The 17453-nt window shown below is 40.8% G+C and overlaps 1 protein-coding gene across 4 annotated transcripts in view; it reads left to right on the top strand.

Moving 5' to 3' along the window:
- tafa1b (TAFA chemokine like family member 1b) overlaps positions 1 to 12218 on the top strand; it is a 49862-nt gene extending 37644 nt beyond the window's left edge. The window contains exons 4-5 of one of the 4 annotated variants that reach the window (XM_016661524.1): positions 1424 to 1515; positions 8982 to 12218. In XM_016661524.1, the coding sequence (XP_016517010.1) occupies positions 1424 to 1450 (27 nt within the window). In that variant the 3' untranslated portion in view covers positions 1451 to 1515; positions 8982 to 12218. Of the gene's footprint in view, positions 1 to 1423; positions 1516 to 3669; positions 5733 to 8981 lie in introns of those variants that run through there. The other 3 variants (XM_016661525.1, XM_016661526.1, XM_016661523.1) reach the window with 3 other exon arrangements.
- Positions 12219 to 17453: the final 5235 nt, after the last annotated feature.

The following is a 17453-nucleotide window of genomic DNA, read 5'->3' as shown; positions in this document are numbered from 1 at the left end:
CAATACGACCCGGGAGTCGGAGCAGCAACCCTAAACTTACAGCTGGAGATGTAATGGGACAGTTCTGATCAAATCAGGGATTTTTCAACTGATTTAGAGTCATTTTGATGAGCTGAATCCAAAAATCTCATTGTTTTTGCTAAGTCAGGTCAATTTTCTGATCTATGGAGCAACATGAGCATCAAAATGCACAACTTGTTCTCACATCTGGATCCTGAGAATCTGGGATCAATGAGTGACAAGCAGGAGGAGAGACTCCATCAGGACAGGAAAGAGACGGAGACTTATACACTATGAAGACGTAATATTCAATTTACATGTACTTACCCTTATTAGTGTTTATTATCCAATTTACAGAAGTCCAAGTTTGTAACATGTAATTAATACAAAAGCATTTTTTTTCTCCTAAAACATTTTTTGGATGAGAAATATTAACAGAATTTAAATGTCAGACAAATGTCATCAGTTTAGTCAGAAGATCAGATTTCTCTAATTGGAATTAGAATAAAAACCTGACCTGATTGAGAAAAATGGATGTCATTTTTGCATTCAGTGGCGCAAAATACTCCTAATTCAGTTGGAAAAACACAGACAACTTCTAAAAAATATATATATATATATTATAACCCAGTGTAATCTGTGACCTTTTAAAGATATTTTGTAAAAATAAATTGGCAAATTTTTTTCAGATTACACATTGTGTTGGTCTCTTGCATAAAATCCGTTTGTTGCACGACAAAATGTAAAAAAAAAAAAAAAAAAGGAAAAAGTTAAACGGTGTCTTAGTTTTCTAAGCCGTGGTGCACGCTCCATCTACATCAGGGGTCCCCAAACTACGGCCCGCGGGCCGCCTCCTCTTTTGGTCCGGCCCCCTGAACAATACCAGAGAGCATTCAGTGTTTTTTTTTCATATATATGTGGATTTTTCTTCAACCACCAGGGGGGCTCTTGAGCAGATATGAAACTTAGTTTCCCTCAATGGAATATATACTATTCAGTACCAGTCACCGTTTCGCTCACGGTTTTTTTTCATTTGCATTCTGGGTAAAAATCTATCTACAAACGCGAATGTCGTCGGCAGTAATCCAATTCCCCCCCCGTCAACAAAACTTTTCTAAAGTTTCTTTCTCGAAAAAACTAAGACCGGCCCCCAACCAGAAAAGGGAACAGTCATGTGGCCCTCGCAGGAAAAAGTTTGGGGACCCCTGATCTACATCCAAACAACTTGCTCTGTTAGCTGCCATTATNGTTAGATCATTGAGGAATGTAAACGTTCTGCACATAAAGGGAAAACAAAGAGCCGCATTAAAACGGCTTTGGCCTAAAATCTCTAAAGAGGGCCAGTAAAAAGTCAGGCCTGAGGCTGCTTTTCAACCCAATACACACATGTCCTTCTTTTTCTTTCTTGACCCTCTCTTTGCAGAACACCCAGCCATACTCCCCTTTTTAGCTTCTGGAAGCAAAATGCAGAGGATGCGTCAACAGAAATTGAGCTGCATTCTTGCTTCTGTAAAGGTTAGTCTTTTTCTTAAGCTCTTCTGTCTTTTTTTTTTAATTATTATTATTGTTTTGTTTTGTTGTCCTTCACACACATCGGTCCACATATATGCGCTTCAAGTGTCAGGTGGTAGGAGTGTGACCGACTCATGTTCAATGACTTCCTATTAACCTAAATACTCAGTGCGAAATAATCAAGTGTGTGTTTACATGCTGTGCATGATTAGGCAGGAGTGACACAAATACAGATCACACCGCCACCCACTGTAAATATTTATCATCCAGCGCAGGCAGCGCATGCATAAATGATGAGCAGGTTCTCATATTTTCTCACGGGGAAAGATCGCACATACATCACGAAACGGGCGCCGTCCCGGTGGGTTGGTGTTCGCACGGCGGCGCGGTGCCATGGAAACGCACTCGCAGTCAGAGACCCTCCTTCCTTTCATTGCCTCTTTTGTTCCGGACCCCGTTCTTGCTATCAGCCGCTGCGTATGTTTGATTACGGAGCCTCGCGCCGGTCTGCTGGTCCCATTAGGGACAAATCTGCGTCCTGCTACGTGCTCCCGTCGTTTCGCCTGTGCGTTCCTCTGAGCGTGCGCAGGCCTTGTGTTTCTTGTGCTTGATTTGCGCCGCTGTTTTTGTGGGCACACAAAGTGAGATTGCGAGGCATGCCTCCTTTCCGTTGTGTGTCGTGTTATCAGAGGCCACTCGATATCCTTATTCCCTTTTGAGGGTCTTGTTGAAGCAGCTATCAGCGTGCACAGGGTTTTTTTTTTTTTCCTGCTCTCTGGTCTCTCTTTTTCTTTTTTCTTTTTTCAATTAGCATTCATCGTCCATCTGCCTCTCTGGTCAAAATGTCACATCTGTCGCGAAGCCTTGCAAAAGTATTGATACCTATTTAAATCTTTTCACATTTTTCACCTTTGCGGTGACAACCTTCAACGTGTTTTATTGGGATTTGATGTGATAGACCACGAGGAACTGTAATCATCTTGCACTGCATTCACAGCTGACATGATGTGAGAGTTTGGCTCCATCTGCTTTGCTAAGCTAAGGAGGGGATTTTGTTGCTCATTCTGAAATAACTAAGGCTTAGTTAGAGAGAGTGGACAGAATCTGTGAACACTCTTTTTTCAATATCTGACATATAATCCAGATTGGTTTTTATCTAGGTGGAGAAGAGAACAGGTTTTCAAGGTTTTGAATTTAATTTTATCCAATGATTTCAACTCATTTACTGAATGAAATTTAATTTGTTGCCGTTGCAGTTTAGTCATCTTTATTTATTGTATTTTTACTCTAGTTTCGTTTGGATTCAGCTAAAATATTAATTCCCTTCGTTGATCATTTTAATAAATCTTAAGGCCTTGTTTAATTTCTATTGCGGGAATTATGTATTCTGGGATGGACTGGATTCCAGACTACTTTTTGCAGCACTCTGGCTCAAGTTTGTTTCAACCACTAGGAGTTAAAACAACTTTAAATAAACCATTAATGGCTACGCTTCCATCTTGTCCCACCTTCCCATGTGACAGAAATGAGATGTTTGATTTAATCTCTCTCAAATATCCCATCTGTTCATTCATAATTTTGCATACTTCCTTTCATACTTGTAAATGTATTCTGTGTGGGTTTTATTTTTATTCAGTTTGTAGTCTGGTTTTTGTGCGAGGAAAAAGGGTTGCTGATGACAAATTTGACCAACGTTGAATGTTTTGGTCTACATGCAAAACACTATTTGTGGCAAACGTTGCACTTTAGCACCTGTATGCTGAAACATAGTGCTGATGTAAGTGACAGAGTTAAAGAAACCTGGAAGAGAGCCTGACAGCTTCAATACGACCTGGGAGTCGGAAAAGCAACCCTAAACTTACAGCTGGAGATGTAATGGGACAGTTCTGATCAAATCAGGGATTTTTCAACTGATTTCAACTTAGTTTTCTAAGCCGCGGTGCGCGCTCCATCTACATCCAAACAACTTGCTCTGTTAGCTGCTATTATCTCCCCTTGCAGGGTTTTAGTTTGCTCTAAAGCTGTCAGTAAATCGCCATGCAGCAGGTGTTTTAAAGTTGAATTTCCATTTATCAGTAAAATTGGCATGAAAAAGCAGGAAGCCAGTGAAAGTCAGTGGCTCACACCCGTGTTTCTCCTTTTTTTTATGTCTTTCAGAGAGGGAGTCCTTCACTGCCTGTTCTGTGTCAGCAGACAGGACAGACGCTTTTGTTTGTGGAGGTCACAGTGAGAGCAATGCTGGGGAGCAACCTCCAAAAAAAGTCTCGCCTGCCATATATCTGCATTACGGGTTTCGCTGGCCAAATAGTCCAATCTGTTTTTGCTTCAAAATAAAACCATAGGAACAACAAGCAGCTGGAGTTTAGAAAAAGAAAATGTTCCTCCCCCTTATTTAAGGCTGTAAGAAACGATGGTTGTTTGATCACCTCACTGTCTGTACAAGAGTGGAGATAAATATTTTGTCTGAATAAAGAGAAGAATGTAATGTCACCCTCATCAGACATCCTGTCAATTTTAATATCGTTTTTGAAATATTCTCACTGCCCGCGTAAACTCTCCATTAGTTTCAGCTGTTAAAGAAAACAGAAGTGCCAACCTTGATAAATGGTTCCGCTAAAGTAGGTCGATATGAAATTCACATGTAATAAACACCACAGCTTTTACAAACACTTCATTAAAAATAACCAATAACAGGATACGGGAAAGCATGTATGACTCCTGCAGCTGCAGGAAAATATATTGATATTAAATTGTACCTGTTTTATTGATAGAATTACACTAATTTACACCAACTGAATTAGGAATATTACCCCTTTTAGATGTTTTGTTCTTTGTAGAATAAAATAGTTTTCCATTTCAGCTCTGTTCAGGCCCGTCGCTTGCAATAGTTCCAGTTAGACGACTTGATTTGTGCTCAGGTTCTGACCAGCATTTTTAACTCTCAGTTCTCCAAGCAAGTCACAAGAGCGCTTGACATTCAGGGATTCTGCAGATGTTTTACTCGTGAGGGTTTAGTAATAATACAGTAATAATGTTTCTATCAGACGTTGTTCCAAGCACATCGTCTGTCTCACAACTCGACCTCTTTAAATCAGTCTGCGATGTGGTTTCAAGCAAGATGGTTGATGTTTGGCCCTGAAAAACCACTTCAAGCTAATGCTACACGTTTAATATTTAGACAGGGAATGAAAATGCTCAAACTTTTTCTCCCTTGGAGAAAATATGATGCTATAAAGTAGTAAAAGAGGTGATTTTCTTTGACAAACTTTATGCTCACAAACAACAGCTGTCATTGCTTCTGTTTTCTGGCTGACTTGGTTTGAGCTTTGGGTTTTTCTTCCTTTTATTTAATTTTGTTTTATTGTCAGTTGCTTTAATCTTCTACAACAAAATGTCATAAAAATGTATACTATATTTAGCTGACTAACACATGACTATGTATGCGCTTTAATGAAAGTGATGAGTAACGCCTCTTTAGCATCAACATCATGAACCATCACTGTTTTTTCACAAGCAAAAATATTTGTCTGGGAGGAGGACAGCAGAGTTATTCTATTTTCCAGTAACTCTGGTACTTCCTCCAGCTTCTCAATCAAATCACAATAAACCACAGAAATGTTTATATCCTACCAGAAAATTTCTAAACATTTGAAAGAGTCACTTGCTTCGCCTTGACTCTGGCAACTGAATCCGTGCCTATTACGAAGCATCAAACCTAAATAGACTGGCCTTATTTTATCACCATTTTTTCTTTACTCCACAGCTGTTATGTGAGCCACATTGTTTGCTAAAAGGAGCAGACAGCTCTTATTCAAATAAATAACCCATCCGCGAGGACAGTCTGAGAGCAACGGACCTGCGGATTCATCGTCAGCCATCTTTGTTCTCACATGTTGCCGTAGCACCTTGTACGACCGTGACATAATTAGTTGAGGTGAAGCAGGAATGATGTGCTCCAGCACCGCTTGACCCCGCCGCTTCTTCTTGAACAGCATCAACACTAAAGACAGGAAATGATACAGTGTACCATCATAAATTATATGTCTAGCATAAAAGGCATGAGTTTCCTCAGCAGCACGAGTCTGTAAAAAGACTGATCCGTACTCATCTGGCATATTTATAGAGGTTTTGAGTGAAGTAGTTCACTCTAAGTGGCCCCTAATTAATTTATATACATTTATTTTCCCATTGTCACTGTTGCATTAAATAAATCTTGACGCATTTTTGGTGTCTGGTGTCTTCTGTTTTTATGAGGGAGTGGTGTTTAGTGGAGACGCGGGAAGCCAGTTCTCCACAGGCGCGACTGATTTGTTGAGCACTAAATAAGAAAGGAGAAGAGAGTCGACTACATTTGCGCTGAAGTCTTCCACTGAGGCAATTGTCCTTGGACGCCACCAACTGTAGTCGGAGTAAATTACAGTTTAATGCAGTAAACAAATTAGAATGCAGACATCTAATTTGCCGGCAACGACGAGCAGACAAGCAGGAAATCCTTGAGCGATCTATGGCTACCTGCCGGACTGTTCGTTTCAAGGGGACTGAAACGAGCGGAGGACATGGTTAGTCTCTCTTACATGCCCGTGTGGGTTGATATTTCCATACCGCATCTCCTTTTCCTGCTAACAAACCACGAGGGGATTGGGGTTTTGAGACGGACCGTGATCCTTGATACGCAACCTGCTTCCTCTGCTGGTCTTGCGAGGTAATTTTGATATGGCTGCCAGACAGCCGAGATGATACAGATGCAAATATGGGACAGATGAGCCAAAAGGATTACTGTGCCGGAGAAACATGGGAGAAAACAGGATTTATTTTATTTTTTCAAGGGTACACTTTGATGAGATCTGGAGGAAATGTGTTTTAATCTAAAACCACTTTTTAAAGCATCTATAGCACAATATCATTAGCAGATGATAAATAGATAAGTACTGTTCTCAACTTAACTTTGGTTTGCAGGCGATTTATATATCTGCGTGCACATGTATTTCTGCCTTTTAGACACTTTATGATAGATTCCCACCCAAAGAAATCACTTGTCTTTCTTTCTGGATGAAAATCCTTCAAAAATCTAATCATTTGTTTGCTGCATCATACATATTAGGCGTATCTAATGACGTTAAATAGATATTTTGTTCCCCAAACCCTTTGATTGAAGCGATATCTTCTTCTACTGTTAGCAGATCAAACAGGCAGCATCTATATCATCTCTGAATGTCCATGTTGCCTGAGTCTTGGCTGGACAGCAATATCTGTCCACCAGCCTGCCTATCTCCACACCAACCATTGCTATACTGGCCAATGGTTGGCATTAGTCCCACTACTTCCATTAAGACTTTGGGTTTCAGCCCAGAGATGCCCCACAAATCCAGGACATGCAAATATAGACAATGCAGCGAGCAAACTGTCTAATTACAAGCATAGAAGATGCCAGTGTGTCAGCTTGCCATGGAGCCAGTCAAAACCAAAACGACAGCAGCGTCTTCGTTGTAGTTTTACATGCTTGCAGCTGTGAATATCCTATCCGGTGTAGCACAAGTCATTCTGGCTCGCTTTATAGTACACATTTAACTTATACTTTTTTTTCACTGCATTATCTCGAAGAAGCAGAAAAACTTGTAAAATCTGCCTTTAATTATGTTCATTTGCTCAAATGATCTCCAAGCCATTAGATGGGATGAAAGGGAGGCAAGAAACTGCAGAACTCTAGTAGACGCAGACATACTGCACATTGTTTCTATCGAGCTTCGTGTCGAGTGGGATGCTGAATAGCTGAGCGTTCAGTAGCAGTCTCAAGGCTGCACAAAGCACCATTGAGACGAGTTCATGTCTGCAGCTGATGATGAATTAAACGTCCCTGAACCGAAGTCACGGAGAGACGGCTCAGACTCGGCAGCGTGGGCTTCGATTTAGCAAGGCCAGAGTCATTTTTATCAGATTAGAGGAAAATCCGTAGCTGCGTTTGCCTGTCTGCTCAGAGGCGCTAATATAGACGGTTGCAGGGCCATACGGGGAGTCTACATATTGAGAGACACAGTCATTCATTTAACAAGGGTAATTACATAAGCCAGACATACACAGCATGGAAACACACCGTGGTGTGTTTATTAGAGTCATTTTTCTTGGTGTTAAACAGCTCACACGAGCTTTTTAGCAGACGGCCAAACCTGGAGATGAGACGAAGGTTTACGGAGCTCTGGAGTCTGAAAAATCTCCTGGTCAATACGCCCCTTTGCCAGAACACACCCCATCTCTGACCCATCCGCTGCCCTCTCGTCCAAACCTACTTCCATTTTGCATTTAATCATTTAATCATTTCTTAGTATTTGTATTGATTGTGGAGATGAAAAGTCATTAAATGCTTACTTGTAATCTACTTTAGTTGTATGCTACTGTATTTGCTGGAAACTTTACATTAAATCGGGTTACTGCTCTGATCCCTGTTTAAGCCATTTGACTTGAGTTTAAATTAATCTTAAGCAACTCTAAATGACCTCCTACTTGTGGATATTAACTATTTGTCATCCTCCAGGCGCCAGGCATAACATTATGACCACCTGCCTAGTATCAAACCATTATTTCCTTATGGCTTTGCAGATTATCTTCTGAAAGAGACCACAGACATCAGGAGTGGCATGAGAGTCGTACGCAACAAACTGTGGTACAAAATGAGAACCTGCATAACTTTGGCTACAGGTACCCCCCATGGTGGTGACGCTGGTTTGGCCTCTCTTTCTTTCTGGGACCAGTAAACTGGAAACCAACTACATGAGATTCTTTGACAAAGTTGCTGCTGGCCGTCTGAATCATGCTCGTCAGGCTCTCGATGCCATTTTTTGTGTTTCTTTAGATAGAAAACCTTTTAAAACTATTTGAATATTGGACTTGAACCTAGTGAGCGGTTTGGTCAGTTGGAGTGCAACGTACTTATTTTTTTGTAAGGTACCTTTACATGAAGTGTTGTGAATTGGCGCTATGTAAATAAACTGAACTGAACTGAACCTGGCTCTTGTCAAACTCACTGGAATCCTTAAACTCGCTGACCTTTTCTGTTTTTAACACATTAACTCGCTGCCTAACATCTCCAACGTGATGCATGATGAAGGGACGATCGATGTTATTCATGTCACAGTGGTCATAAAGTTATGCCTTGGTGGAGTTGGATAATTCCTGAGAACTGTTGGTTGTCACAGCAGATACGAAACATCCTTTTGATGAATATGAATGGACCAATGATTGGTAGGAGATATTCTGCAGCACTATTTCATTCCCAGAAAATTATGGGACTAAAAGTACGAAATGGCAAAGGGACGAGTGACCAGCACCACTTCAAAAGAGTCCCCTTGTTTTAGAAATACAGCAATTTTTTTGGGGGGTGTGGGGGGTCTAACTTTTGCTCACTTTTACCTTTCTGCTCTCTCTAAGCATCTGTTTCTTCTCTCTCCTCCTCCTCTTCCACCCCTGTGTTTCAGATTCACCCCAGGACCTAACAGCGAGCTCCCGGTTGCAGGACTGTGCGCCAGGCTCCACACCCTTTCTGAACTTTTTGTCTCCTCCTGTTGAACTGACTAAAACTATCACATCCGTGGCTACCGACTGGCTTACCCCGGGACCGTGGAAAGGATATCCATCCAGATAAAACAGCTTTGCTCACTTGGTGCCAAGGATTTGAAACATCACTAATCCCCCGTTTGATCAATGAGCTCCGCGTCGGTGACTCTCTCCTCTTCCTGTGGCCAGTTTCCAAACCTGCTCTCTTTGTGTTTCTTCACTCTGTCTTTACCTGAAAGCCTGATGCAACTTAGCAGGGGCTCATTTAGAGGCTGGTAAAATACTTTGAAGACAATCTCCCGGCCCACCCGGAAGTTGAACCAGTCGAGGGGGGCACACAAAAGTAAACGCGAGACTCGCACAAGTGGTTGCGCAGTGGAGTCAAATCGACCCTCATTTTCTGTTATTTCTGTGCAGAAATCATTCGTGTTTGACTCGCTGATGGAGACAGACGCCATTTCTGTGAGTGCAGGAGAGGCAGGACTCTCGGTACCTTGGACCTACTGGCTGCCTGTGATGAGATACGAGGACTCTCCTTCTCCCGGTCTGACTTTATGGCCTCGAGCTTCGTCCTCCGTAAGGGACACGTTGGCTTTTACTGCCGGGCATGCCCAATGTAGATTTCATGAGCACCACATTTATTTTATGTAAGATCATTTGTGTAAATAAACACATAAATACACAAAGTACGCTGCAAGATGACAGATCCAAGAGGCTGATAAATGTGCCATCCTAATGAAACATTGACCAGTTCCAACAGGAGCCGCTTCACAATGTACGCTTGTGTTGGGGTTGTGAATGAATTGTAATGATGAGTTCTGGGATACTTTTCTTTTTGTCATTCAGCGATGCTTTCAGTCGGGCACCGGCAATGCTCGATGAGGAAAAACAATGTATAGATCCGCCTCACGTGTGGAAAAGCAGAGCTGACGACGCTTTTCGACCTTTTGGGCCCAGACGCAGCAGGGACTCGGAGCGGCTGTGGATAAAATATGAGCATGATCATAAGAAACGGGAACCGTGTCTCTCTCACGCACGGCAGACAGAAGATTTGCTTACGACGACAGAGAGAAAGTATTAGTCCCAATGGAGAAAAATAGCTATCCCCCAGTAGATATAAGACAGCCTTATGAGAAATAAAATTTGTTTTCTATACTGAAATGTTGTCCTCCGTTTCTCCCGAACGTCGCCGTGAAAGATGTTCCTCTGATCACGGTTTGATATGTCGCAGTATGTGGGTGGAAGATCTTGTCAAAGTTTCATTTACATCATGTGATAACTTTGTGTGAGCAGAGTGTTTTTTGTTTGTTTTTTTTTTTGGGTGGGGGGGGAGATGGTGTTTTTTTGCTCGAGTAAACAGACAATCAACTTCTGCGCAAAGAGAGTTAGAAAATGACTTCCGGGCAGAAGACACGGCGCTGTCTGCCGCAGTCACAAACGAATCTGCGATGCTTCATTGACACAATCCCCTCGGCGGCAGAGTGGATTTATCAAAACAGAACATTCAATTCATTCATGCAATTAGAATAAGGATTTTCAATATCGGCTGGGGGGCGGGCAAAATTCCAGATGATTTTCAATATCAGCCTCCTCTCTCTCAGCTGATATTAGATTCGTCTCTGGTCCCCGTGGACGAGCTGGCGCACATTCATCATTTAGGAACGTGGCTAGTTTGGTGGCGCACGGCGCCTCGCTGAGCAGTCACAGAAGGTATGAAAGAGACAGACACATCAATCTCCCAGCGGCCTTGCCAGAATCATGAAGGAATATGCAAACTACGGAAACAAACAACAAAAACATGCGAGAGCTGTTTTCCGCCTTGGCTCCTCAGCGGGTCGCCTTCTTTGTTTTTCAGATTTTTCGTGGAGTTTAACTTGACTTAAAGAAAGGTAATTGGAAGAGTTTGTGATTGGGATGCACTGAGGAGTTGCCTGGCAACCAGACTCGTCCGATTCTCAGCCTTACCTCAAGAAGTCAAAAGCGCGATCTTTCCCTGTTTAGCAACAACTTCACATGTGCAGGTCATGCTAGCAGCTTTTAGCAAGCTACTCAAGGGAAACGCTAGCTATTTTCATTTTGTCTAGATGAAGTCAGAGGAAGCAAAGAAGCTGTGAGAATATTTTCTATAGATGCATTTCAGTTATTTATTCAAGATGCTACTATTCAATATTTAGCTCTTTCATAGATCATTCCTGCCTCGGGACCATTTAGGTTGTTGAATGGACCTGAAGCTGACATCAGCAGAAACTGCGCTTCAATTTTCAACCTTTGTCACTGGTTTGAGAAATTATAGAAGTTTGTTTAAAACCCTTCGATTTAATTTGAGTGAAAATAAGGAGACCATCATATTCCTTGTGATGTTTGTCTAGATGAGTCTCTCGCCTCGTACTTAAGCTCAGAGATTTTTCACCACAGTCTATTAGGGAGTGATAATATGCCAGTTTAAATGTTATCTGCTCAGAAGCAAACAGGAAGGACTGAAAAGTAAATTCTCAACAGAATATCAATGCAGTTTTGTGTCCTTGTTGTCCCTGGGAGATCAATTACCCACATGGGGGAGAAAAAAAAAACAAAAGAACCCACCTCAGTTCACTTAAGCTTTCTTATCCTTATTTTTCTTTAACTTGTGATCCAACCCGTTGTTTTCTTCATCCACTATCTGACTTTTTAAGCTTCCTCGGTCGAGGCGGTCACAAAAATCCGTGGAGCTTCCAGAGAATCCCGGGTGCAGATGGGGGGATTTAGAGACTTTTTGTCAGTGCATTTATAAATGTTAACATTGTTTATGCTAATTGCTAATATGGGATGCTAAAGACAGTTTAAAATTTCACCTCTTTACAGAATGTGTCTTTATAAGGCTAATATTGTGTAGCCCCACCTTCTTCAAATCAGACATCTGTGTCAATCAACCCGACTATGTTTGTGCAGCACAATTTTTTGTTTGATTTTTTTGCTGAAAGTTACATGGGGATTAGAAAATGAAGAGTTTTTTTGTTTTTCTATTACCTTTCACGCTCTTCTTTGCCGTTTCACGGTAGTGATGCTGTGGAGGGAGGTCCTGGTCCACTTTTGACCGAGCAAAACAGAACTCCGTGTTTAAAAAAAGCGGGTTTGGGCCTCCCTTCCTCTTTGCTCTGCTGCAATCCTAGAAAAAAAAATCAAGACATCCATCAAATGCAGCCAACCTCCCACGGAAACAGCCAGACAGCAGCATCCATATGTCGCTGGAGAGCTGATCAACGGTTGACAGCAAGAACAAGTCTTTTCACAGGCAACCTGTGCTAAAAATGCAGACACTGCTGTTTGGGAAAGTCACAGGTTTGCTTTGACCTTTAACACTGGGATCACGTAAAAAAAAAAAAAAGAGAGAGAAAGTCATCCACGGTTCCCTTACTGAACATTCATATTCCTTAATCATTTTTAAATAACTACCTATAATTTGAGAGAAGGGCACACTTCTCACCTGCGGGGGCTTTGAAGTCTGTTCTTACAGTCATTATGACTCACTGTGAATGTTCGCTTTACAAAGAGCGTCCACTGAAGCCGGACAGCCGAGAGCCTCCAGAAGCATTAAGAGCACAAAGACCAGCGGTGGCTACTCTGGCTGCTACTTCAGGGATTATCATCAGCCCCTCTGAGGTGCAGCTGCGCTTCTTCAGGCGGCTTCATGTTGCATTTTAAATAATCGTCTTAAAGATTGAACCTTAAAAATACTGAGATCCCAGTTATAAGGGAGATTAGACTATTCACAGGAGTTTTCAGCGACTAAACTCCGGCTTGTCACAGACTGGATCACTTGTGTCACACGTTAGGTTTGTCACCTAAAACCTGCAGCAAGGCTTCACTCTAAAAACTGATCAACAGCTTCATCTTAGTTATTTTGCTCAGAAAGGCAGAGCCGTGTGGGAACGACATTTGTAGGACTGAGATTCATCGTGATGAATCAATTGTTGAACTGATTGTTGACTAATTTAGTAATCAATTAATCATTACATGGAGTATACAGACTCAAAAAAAAGGCAATTTACTGAAAAAACAATATAGTCAGAGCAATAATTAAGTCAAAGCCGCAGGAAAATATATACATTTTGCATGTAGGATAATAAAAAAAAAACTTTGTCTAACTACCAAATGCATGTTAGGCAATGAAAACTGTATTTTATCATGTCATAATGGGTTAAATTTTATGTCTATTATTGTCTGCTGGACCATATTTCTGTTGTCAAATAAAAATATTAGAAAATATTTCTGAAAAATGTGCAGAATGTACCGATTTTTTTATAATCAGAATGAGCAATAGAATAATTGATTGCAAAGAAAATCCCTAGATATTTGCTTTATTTCTTTATTTCAGATATCCAGAAATGAACAAAACCAGCAAAGAATCTGTTTCTTGACAAATGCATTCATTAATTTGCATAGGAAATTCAGTGAACATAATTATATAAAATGTTTGTCTATACTGACTTTCTGACTAATTCTTTAATGAAAGAGTAAATTCTAAACATCACTAGCGCTGGCTTAATGGATAAGGTTTAAATCAAGACATGTTTAGGTTTACATATAATTCATAATGATGGTCTCACCATTTCACAATTTCTGAAACAATCCAAGTCCTCCTCTGACATTTGGGTCAAAGAAATAATCCAGCAATTTTGTTTTATTTTTATTTTTTTCTAGGTGTGTTGTCTGAAACAGATGAATCCTCGTTCTGATTGGCATCGCAAAGCCAGTCGGCTCCGCGGACCAAATTATTCACCGCTCAGGAATGAATAACGATTATTTATTTCTCTGCTGCTCCAAAATAAATTTGCCTGTTTTCTCCACAAAGCAACGCACGGCAATCTGAAACCCGTCATTTCTCCATGAATGCCCGAGTGTCGAGCGCCGCGTGTAGCTTCCCAGCGGGGGGTCCAGTGTTGTCACAGAACAGGCTCCCACTGAGACTTCACAGTTCACTTGCTCTCATTAAAACAGGGGCGTTTTTCACAGCAGCTACTTGACACAGAAACTCAACTGTCAAGTCGAGATTTACAAATTTGTTTGCGATTTTTGGGAGCAAACGAGCGGCAACCCCGAATGGGAAAAAGTCAGTCGGAATCATGACTGAGTCGAGATTTTCTGTTGTTGTCAAACTGAGATCAAACATGCAGCCTGATGTTTTATTTCTCCTCCCACATTTGAAAACCTAAATGTCCCTTTAATTGCATCATCTTCACTCAAACGTCACAAACATCAGAGTTACTCGATTTTCTCTGCTAGTGCTAATTAGTACTTGAGTGATTTTGTGGACTAGCGTCTCTCTCACTGAAAAAACAAAAAAACAAAACAAAGTTTGCCGCCATTGGACTCAATAGCCGTGAAGAAAGAAACCGAGATTCTGCAATCGGTGGGAATCCCGTCTACTCTGTTAGAGACTTCATCCTTTTCACAGCACAAGGTTTCCTCTTTACTCGTGTCTTTAGCAGATGCTGGATGAAGGAAGGGACGCCATCCCACTGCAATGTGTGACCAAGATGGCGGCCAGGATGATGAGGAGGTTCTCAGCCGTTGTGTTGTGTACAGTTCCCCCACCTGCTGCTGAGGCCCCATTTGTTTTTGTTTTTTTAAATCAATAAGTTGTTAAACTACAAAGGTCAAACTTCAATCATTTGATCCAATAAATGACAAAGAACAAGATTCATTTGTAGAAGAAGCCATTTGGGGGTTTCCAGTGGGATAAAGTCATTGCTAAAAGAAAAGGGATAACCGAACACAAAGGTTCTTACTTTTTATGTGAAGTATATAAATACTTTTAGATTACAGAGCCTCCTAGGGGACATGGGAAAAAATGTTCTTTTGCGTTGTGTCGCAGTGGGTTTTGCGTTCTGGAGTAACGTACTGATCAGTTCATGCAGCATTACTGAATACTTTAAGTCTTTCTTACGGTGGCCACCGTACCTTTTCGTTTCCATGTATGCTAATATCTTGTTTGTGAGAAATCTGAGATTTCTACTTTCTCTTTAGGATAGAAATGAACCACAAACCTACGAGTTTGTGCAAAATGCGAAAGCAAAACAGGCCAAATCTGAGCTTTCCATCTCCGTTCTCAGATGTAAACAAACTTTCTGTAAGAAGGAAAGAAAGAAAGAAAAACTTCATCCAAACTATTTGGACTATTTCTGAGTTATTTTTACGTCTTATCTGTCAGTTTTGATTGTTTTTTGCGTTGGTTGTCTGACTGTTTTCATGTCCAGTTCCGTCTCAAAACGTACATAAACATGCGGTGAATAAATCAGAGGTCAGTTTTTGCACCAAAGACTTAAGAGTATATGAAGAAGTTTTCACTGCGGCTCTTTAAATCTGTAAATATTTGAAATTGAAATCTGTGACTGTATACAAAATATAGACCAGCAAGTTTTGCACTTAGCAATATTTGCTTACTGCGAAGTAACGCAAAGGTTTTGCGAGGAAATGCAAAAGAAGACATTTTCCCCATGTAGGATCTCAGCAAACATAGTTTTTGAGTCTTTTATCTTATTTGTTGCTATACTTTGAAAAGTCAGATATTACATTTAAAGAATCATAAAACCATCACTTTTTCCTACACTGGTATGCCGGCAGATTTTTCATCTGGACAGCTAGCGTTTCATAGAAAAAGGGAATAAGCAGTGTACAGTTCTTATAATACAGCAGCTGATTGGACCTTGCTTTTGCTTTCTTTTCTTTTTTTTCTTTTGTTTTGAGCAGAGGTCAGACACAATTTCATGTTGTTTGTCCAACTTTGTGTAGAGTTCAGGGAAGCAGCCTGGCCTTCAGGCCAGAGACAAAGCCCTCCGCCGTCAGTCCACATCCTGCCCACACATGCAGTTTATTGCAAAGAAATTACCTTGGGTATGGATAACGGAGGGGAAAGCTACATCATTTATCTTGTCTGCGCTCTGCCTGGAAACTTTTATCACGTTATTTGATTTATGCAATTTGATTTAAGCAGTGTGTGTGTGTGTGTGTGTGTGTGCCACAGAATTCCCGAGTTTGCCTATAGACTGCTGTTAGTCTTGCATAGTCGTACGTCTCTAATAAGGAGTTCATGCAGCGCTAATATTTGGGAAAAATACTCTCATGTAAGTTATTAGCATCTCAGTCCATGAAACAAAACACTGTGTTCTTCAACAGAGCAGCCGTCGCACTGTGTGGACCTCATTGTTACATAATATTTGATCTGTGACCATACAGTTCTATTTTTAACCACTGAGTGGCATTAAAGTAAAAAAAAAAAAAAAAAGATGTGTTAAGGGTCAAAAATGTACTCCATCAGTCTGATACCTACTGAAATGCCTTGCAGAAGTTTTCATGGCCCCCAAATAAAGTTTTGTCACATTATAGCCACAAATTTCAGTATATTTGCGTATTTTGTAAGACGCTACACTAATGAAAATCTAAAAAAAACGTGATGGGAATTTGTGTCTTGCCCCTCTGAGTACATTTGTTTTAGTACCACCTTTAAAGCTGGGATATGCGACTTTTACCAAAATAAAAAAAAAGGTTTTCTTGTTTGTTTGTTTTTTTGTTTGTCTTTTTACATTTTTATTAAAACTGTCTTTCTGTCATTGCAGTACAACATGAGACGGATAATCTGTGAATAAAATCGAGCTCCTCTGCCGGCGCTAGCTAAAGAAATAAACCCCTGCTCAGTCAGAAACAACCAGTCAGAGCCAGGAGGAGGGCTTTAGTGCTGTCAAACAGGCTTGTGTACGTGCTGCTCATATGTTCCCCACTGCTCTCTGCTGTGCTACATCTTCACAACATCACCAGCACCAGTTGTGGATGCCTAGGCTGGTTACCACGGTTACCTGTGATGGCAGATAAACAGTTTTTCTGTTGTTTCTCTGTCATTAGCACATGGAGCAGCTCATACACAAGCATGATTGACAGCTCTAGGATCCTCTGGTCTGGTTGCTTTTGATTGGGAGGGGTGCATTTCTTCTTTCTGAAGAAAGGAACTTGATTTTTTTTTCACAGATTATCTGTCTCATACTATGCTGTCACCACAGGGTGACGGTGTTAACAAATATGTAAAACAACTTGTATTTTTTTTTTATTTTTTTTTTTTATAAAAGTTACATATCCCAGCTTTAAAGTCCTCCACAGCTTCCTGCCTGACTTGTCAGCCATATTATTTTATTAAGCTTTTCTCTAACAAAACCTCTGGAGCCTTTTGGAAACAGCTTTATTAGTAATCAGATTATATCTCATCCACGTTAATCCAAGCAATTGGTTGCACTGGGATTTATTTAGGGATGCCGTAGTAAACAGGGCGGGATGTCAAAACATTTTAAACTTCTTCAATATTTATTTGTCTCAATTTCTTGTTTTATCACATAAAATAAAATACTTCCAAATTTGTCTTTGCA

Source organism: Poecilia formosa, unplaced genomic scaffold, assembly GCF_000485575.1.
Source record: "Poecilia formosa unplaced genomic scaffold, Poecilia_formosa-5.1.2 Scaffold334, whole genome shotgun sequence".
Lineage (NCBI taxonomy): Eukaryota > Metazoa > Chordata > Actinopteri > Cyprinodontiformes > Poeciliidae > Poecilia > Poecilia formosa.
This window is presented reverse-complemented; position numbering and strand designations above follow the sequence as displayed.